This window comes from Meriones unguiculatus (assembly GCF_030254825.1).
Source record: "Meriones unguiculatus strain TT.TT164.6M chromosome X unlocalized genomic scaffold, Bangor_MerUng_6.1 ChrX_unordered_Scaffold_30, whole genome shotgun sequence".
Classification (NCBI taxonomy): Eukaryota; Metazoa; Chordata; class Mammalia; order Rodentia; family Muridae; genus Meriones; species Meriones unguiculatus.
The window spans coordinates 10,634,383-10,641,641 of record NW_026843706.1 but is presented as its reverse complement, the minus strand read 5'-3'; the positions used below and the strand labels follow the sequence as shown (position 1 = coordinate 10,641,641).

Below are 7,259 nucleotides of genomic sequence, written 5' to 3'. Positions count from 1 at the left end.
TCCTATCTTATAGGTCTAGTATTCACTTATAAGTGAGTATAAACTGTGTGTGTCTTTCTGCTTCTGGGACATCTCACTCAGAATGATCTATTCTAGATGCCTCCATTTGCCTCCCTACAGACTGGGAAACAATGTTCACCAACCCTATATCCGACAGAAGGCTAATATTCAGAATATATAAAGAAATACAGAAGTTGAAAAGTAACAAATCATGCAATCAAATTAACAATGGGGTACAGAGCAAAACTGAGAATTCTCTGTACAGGAATATAGAATGGCAGAGAAACAGTTAAAGAAATGCTCTATATCCTTAGCCATCAGGGAGATGCAAATCAAAATGACCCTGAGATTTCACCTGACACCAATCAGAATGGCTAAGATATAAAACTGAAGTGACAACACATGCTGGAGAGGATGTGGAGTAAAGGGAACCCTCCTTCATTGCTGGTGGGACTGTAACTTGTACAACCACTTTGGAAATCAATCTGGCACTTTCTCAGACAATTAGGAACAGTGCTTCCTCAAGATCCAGCTATACCACTCCTACGCATACATCCAAAATATGCTCAAGTACACAAAAAGGACATTTGTTCAATCATGTTTGTAGCAGCTTTATTCATAATAACCATAACCTGGAATTAATGGGTATTCCTAAGCCTATCAGTTATAAAGAGTATTCCAAGTGGGGAAGGGTTACTTTTCTTTTTTCTTTTTATTAATTCAATTCACATCTATCACAGGCACCTCCCTCCTCTCCTTCCAAACTCATTTTCTTTCCTGAATCCCCTTCCCACTATTCTTCAGAACAGGGGAGGCCCCCTACCCAGATACCACAGCTCATCTATTCATATGAGGACATAGCGCTTCTTCCTCCCTTGCAGCCTGGTCGGGAATTCCCATCAGGGTGCAGTGATCAACTAAGCAGACAACATAGACCATGTCAGAGATATACCCCACTTCCCTAATGGGTAGGCTTACATGAAGCCTAAGATGCCCATCAGACTTAACTTCTTGGGATCTATACATTGTAGTATTCTATCCTATACTGTATGAATAAAATCCATTTATAAATGAGTATATACTTATATACTTACAAGTGAGTATATACTTCTGAGTCTGTGTTGTCTCTTTTCTAGTTCTATGCATCTGCCTGCAAATTTCTTGATTTTATTGTTTTTAATGGCTGAGTAGTATTCTATTGTGTAAATGTACCAGATTCTTTATCCATTGTTCATTTGAGGGACATCTAAGTAGTTTTCAGTTTCTGGCTATTACATCTAAATCTGCTCAGAGGATGCAACAGAACTCCATACTACCTATTTTATGGTACATACAAGTGACACATATGCTACAATACAAAACTGCACTGAGAAATGCTTACACATACCCAAGGGACAAATAACTTGTTCTCACACTGAGGCCTTCAGTTGAACATAACAGACCATATTCCTTTGCCTAAAGGATAATTTTTCACTTCTAAACTTTATAATTATCTTCTTGCTAACTTGTTTCATAATACCTATTGATATTTAAGCTGTTTGTTAATTTTCCTGACTGTCTAGGAAGAACAAAAACCAGCATCAGAGATAGTGAGCCCCTGACTGGAGACTGTTGGTAAATGTAGCCCTCCTCTCAAAACTGAGGCTGTGGCCATTATACTCTGCAATAGTTCTCCCCATTTAGTCTGTATACACTAATGAGCAACTTAGCACTACGGCTTATAAAATAGCTAAAGGTTTAAACTATACCTCCATGGATATTGCCTTATTAAATAATGAACAAAAAGTACATTGATATTACCCTGTGTCTACTTTCCCCTTTGGGGTATCCAGGTTCATTGTACACTGATTAGAGGGAGGGAAGCTTAGCTGGGGACTGGTGAGTGTAATGCAGGATCAAGGTTGGCTGTGAGTGTGAGAGAAACAACTTTCTTGGGAAACAGCTTCAGTGGGACAGCTCTTTTGATTGGTGGAGGCACAAATGCTATTTAAACCTTGGGGCATGGGTAGAGGCTTTCATGATGAATGTACATCATTGACCAGGGCCAATGTGCTGGGAATGTCTTAGTTGCATGATGAGGAATTCCAGGTGCTGCTGGACAATACTTTGTAAGGAGAGAGGATGTTTAAGCTGTAACCTGGCTACCAGGCTTCATGACCAGATCAAGGGTGGCAAAGGTGGGGGCCATATGGCTACATGCATGCTGGGATTGTAAGGCTACATGTAATGAGACATGCAGGTCCAGAAAGGGAGGGAACTGTCCTAATTCTGCCTCTGCCAGTCCCAAGATGAGATTTTCAAGGTTTGGATACACCTCATTGCTCCAGTTCGGCTCTACCAATTCCATAGATCCCCAGGACCATACACAGACAGGCTATAATAGATAACAGGGCCACTATTGATTACCTACTATTACTATACCATCACGAGTGCCAGGAAGTTAGAAAACTGCTCTGTTTTAATCTGACAGTAGCAACTCAATTAATGGAAAAATCAGAGTTATAAAAACTTGCAGAAAGCATTACTCACGGTGGTGCCTGGGATCTGATTGGATGGTCCACTTCAGGGTTACCAAATTTTACCTGGTAAATAGGTATTTGTATTTTTGTGTCTTGTTCTTTTATGGATTCTAATGCTCATTTTTGTGTCTCAGTGTTTCTTTGTCCCCTGCCTTCCAATTAATCAAAAGAAAATATACTATAGAGACAAGGGATCCTAATAAATTCTACAAACTACTGGTTGGTGATTCGACCTATTCTAGAACCACCAAGGAATATAGTGGGCTACTGAATTACTTCCAGCATCTTGTGAAACTATTCTAAAGAAAAACTTTAAGTGATGAAATTATCTTGGGAAACTGGTTATTGGTCACTTAAATTTCTACATAATCTGTCTAAGTCTTTAAGGTTATATGTAGCTACTAACTTTTCACTTCTGTAAACAATGACAGCTTGCTTCCAGCAGATGTCCACAGCTGGCTTTCTGTATATGTCACACAATTGCAGTTTTTGCTTTTAAGAGCCCAAGCAAATTGGAAGACAGACTGTTTTGAGCTACTCTGTATGAGAGAGCTCCATTGGGAGAGAATAAAGGTTCCATATCAATTATTCAGGCCTCTCAGGTGGTTTCTCTTCATGTAACCCATAAGAGGAACTATGCATTGTATAAGGTGGGGAAGTTATAGCACTGGACAACAGCCAAAGATATATAAAAGAAACAATTGATAAAAACACTCTTTGTTAGAAAAATCAGTTTCGGTGTTACTTCTGCTCTATGATTATTACTCCCCACAGTGAAACACAAGTACACAGTGACAAGTGTTTGCAATGTATTAGAGGGAGCATATGAGCTAGCAATAGCTCTAGAATAAAGTATTATGGATCATGACCTGATGTACCTTATCATTTGAGGGTATAAAAGTATGGCACTAAATGCTCTATTTTTCATTTGCTTTTCATTTTTCATATAAATTTTGAAATTATTGTAGCTCTATGTATTTTAATTTAATACCTTGATCAAAAGGTCAATCATTTACATCAGACACATGTTGGAATACTGAGTATAAGAATTCAGTAAGAGCCACAGCATACATCTAAATTTAGGAGGAACAGTGTGCACTTTAGAAAAGGAACTCATACGAGTCAACTCATAACTCAATACCCCTGTGAACTTTGAACTATTATAAAACACTCTAAGCCTCTCATTATCCACTGTATTGTGTAAAAATTTACCGTGAATATTGGAGGACTTAAATATTCCATTTTACAGGAAGCTATTTAAACAAGAAGGTAACTAACTCAAAATGGCTTTAGGAAACTACTTAAAAAGGCAAACAAAAAAGTTTCAAGAAGTCCCTGAAAATGACCAGATTCACTAGAACCTTCCCTTTCATTTGAAACAACAAAAGGTGAGTGTCTCAAGACAAAATGAAACAGAACTTCAAATATGACACTCAGACAAGGCAAACTGCCAAGACTCAGACAAGCTGTGCTAAAATTACTCTCAGAGGAGAAAAGGTGCTAAGATGACTCTGAGACCAGAACAGCTGCCTGGAAGAAGTAGAAACCAGACGAGCTGCTTAGAGGTGGTTTAAAGCAAGTGAAGCACCTGGAAAGGATACTCTCTGACTGCTGATCTGTCTGTAGGCTGTGCAGTGTAGTCTAGGTTCCCAGCTATTCTGACCAGTCACCCATGGGGAAGGGAGCCTTTGGTGATAAAGCTATCTTTGAGTCATTTTTGTTCCTGTATGTAACTGTCACCCATATTCTTGTTTAGAAACACCAATAAAACTCAGGGTTCCACAAGTTAGATGTTGGTATTATCTGTATTTTGGTATGATGTAGGCTCCCTATCTGGGTTGAACAGACATTGTCTCTCCACAGGGAAAAAACAAATGACACAACATCAAGAAACGAATTTGAGAGGCTTCTTGCAGGACTAAGAAAACAGTACTGAATGGACAGCATTTGTGCATTTAGGTGCATTGTATGACCTGCATAAATCATGAGAATCATTAGTGTAAATAATTTGATTTAATTCATTGATATTTTTCGATCTGGGATTATTTTTCTACATTTGAAATTAGATTCCACTGAGTATACAGCATTGCAATTACAATAAAAGAAACTATCAGAAAAATTTCTTTCAAAAGTTCTTTTAAAAGTTTTCTGTCTAATACCCACAAAAACCTGTTTCTTAATTCAGTAGGAAGAAGGTAATTTTTTATATTCATGCATAATGAGAGCTTCTAGAATCTACAACTGCATGGGTAGATGAGGGACATAGTTTTCATAAATGTCTTCTGAAGACTTCCCAAGATTAAATGTGTAATGTTTAGGTAGAGAACAGTCCTTGAAAAAGGAGATCTGATTCACTGTGATTGAATTTCTCATGCACTCTTTAATATCAAAAACGAACGTAAGTATACATTTCTAGGTTTGAAAAAAGCAACTTGAGTAAAAAAAAATCAACAAACAACCAAGTTTTAATCTTGTACATTCTCAAATATTTTTCTGCAACCAAGAATTTTCCTCTATAGATGCCATGTTCCAAGTTGTAATTCAAGTAAGTACAAAATCTGAACAGTTAGCTTGATGAACAGAAATAAAGGCACAGTCCACAAAATTTGTCATATGCATTCTAATCCCAAGTAAATGTTTTGCTACAACACCCCAAAACTTTGTCAACAACTTATTGGCAAAAAGATGAACAGATCTTTTCAGTCCAATATTGGAGGCCACATTTTATCTCCCTAGTGAGTAGCATTGCTGAACTTGGACTTAAAACGTCCCTTGGCTTTGCCCTTACTGCCAGGCTTAACTGCAGCTTCAGCTTTGGCTTTCTCTTCCTCTTCAATCAAGGCCTGCTCATAAGATGTGTGAACACTGGGTATGGTTTTACTGATCTTATCTAAGAAGTCTGTCACTCTCTTCTTGCTGCATTCACAATAGGCTCTTGGACCCCAAAGGAACTGATAGCATACAGGATCGGTGCCAGGAACCTGACGGTATTCTAGGTACTTTTCCTCCACTAGGTCTTCAGTGATAAGCTTCCTGACATCCCCAAAGATGAGGTGTGGGACTCCATCATTGATTCCTAACATATTCAGGAAGCGCCAGACCTCCTCCTCTGGGGCACAGTAGCCATTTATGTAGATCACGCTTAGGAGAGGAATCAGAATGCCCCTGTTGGGAACACCCAGTGTATTGCTCCCACTTCCATCATCTCGGAAATCTAGCTTGCTGACAAGCACATAGGATTGACCATGGGGCCGGTCTTCTTTCATCTCAATGCCATAAACCATATCCAATCGATAGGCAGCTTTCTTAAGCATCTCAGGAAAGTGCTCCTTGAACCTTTTGTTGATAACTTTCAGCATTTCTCCCCTTTTTGCAGGCTGTTTAATTTTGTACTTGCAGAGCATGTACTCCACCAGCATTCCTGTCTTCCTTGATAAAAGATCCATCTGTTTGGCTTCAGTGGAGAGTGGGGCCCTAGAAGAACTACCATTTTCCTCTTCTTGCCCCTTTGCACCTTTACCAGACATTTCGCTACCTAAGCCTGTACCAGCAGTGGCAGTGGGTGCTTTGCCCTGTGGGAAGCAAGCAACAGAAGTGCTTGGCCCAGCATCTCCTGAAGACTCTCCTTCCTCTACTGCCTTTGCCTGAGCATCATGTGGCTTCTGGGTCTCATCTTGGGTCTGGCGACGTTTCTCACGAGCACGGGCCTTACTCTTCTTTCCTCTGGGCATGATGGCTGTGGATCAAAAAACAGAAAACAGTAGTTTGCAAACAGAGCAGGTGTTCTTGTGACCTGGGTCAGAAAAATAATACTCTATAAGCACTTTTGCAGACTTCAAGTATTCTGATTGTCTATATTTCTTTCCCACATTTTGAGTAGAACATGGCTGTGAGTGTAATATCAAATTCTCAACAGCTTTCAGTCACTATGACTTACAGAGGTTCTGGGCACTCTCAGTTCTACTCACACCTAGAACTGCTATTCGCCTTACCCCATCAAATGCCTAAGGGCTGGGATAAGAGCTTCAGAGAGTTCAGTCTAATGAAATAACTGAGGATCCTGAAATGTTCTTTCTAAGACTCAAGGGTATCTTCAACCCTCCTTGACATTCATTTTCTAGCCCCCTGTTAAGCATAGCACCATTACCCTCCTTTTAACCAGGCCCTACAATATTAGACAAGCAAATTTATCTCTGGTTTGAAATAAAGAGATGCTGATGGGCTGGGATGGTAGCTCAATCCATAATGAGCTTGTCTTGCAAACCTAAGGTCTTGACTTGTAAACCTAGAATCCATGATTAAAAAGCAAACCTAAAGCTAAGTGTGGTGGATTGCATTTGTATTATCAATGCTGGGGCAGAGTCAGAAGGATTATTGGAGATCAGCAAACTGCAAATCTAGCCTACGGGCCAGATCTAAGCCATGAAGAGACCCTCATCTCAAACACAGGATGCATAACTCCTGAGGAAAAATGCCTTAATTTGGCCTCTGGTTTCCACAAGTATACAGTCACACACTGGAACACACACACATACATATTCACTCAGGCAAAACAGATTTCTTCCACAAACAAAAAGATGGGAGGGAGATGCTGAAATTCATATTCATCTTTGTCCTTTTGTGCTGAAAATACCCCAGCACAGTGAGTGTGTCTACACATCCAGTTTTTACTACAGAACCTGGGCTTTAAGTGACCCCATTATTTCTAGAAGTGTTCCCCTTATCTTCATTCATCTTCAC

At 39.6% G+C, this 7,259-nt stretch overlaps 1 protein-coding gene across 1 annotated transcript; it reads right to left on the bottom strand.

Moving 5' to 3' along the window:
* Window positions 1-5,251: 5,251 nt before the first annotated feature.
* On the bottom strand, window positions 5,252-6,250 carry LOC132651462 (melanoma-associated antigen B4-like). Its single transcript, XM_060376675.1, has one exon. It carries the CDS (start codon window positions 6,248-6,250, stop codon window positions 5,252-5,254), a length of 999 nt encoding a protein of 332 aa, XP_060232658.1.
* Window positions 6,251-7,259: the final 1,009 nt, after the last annotated feature.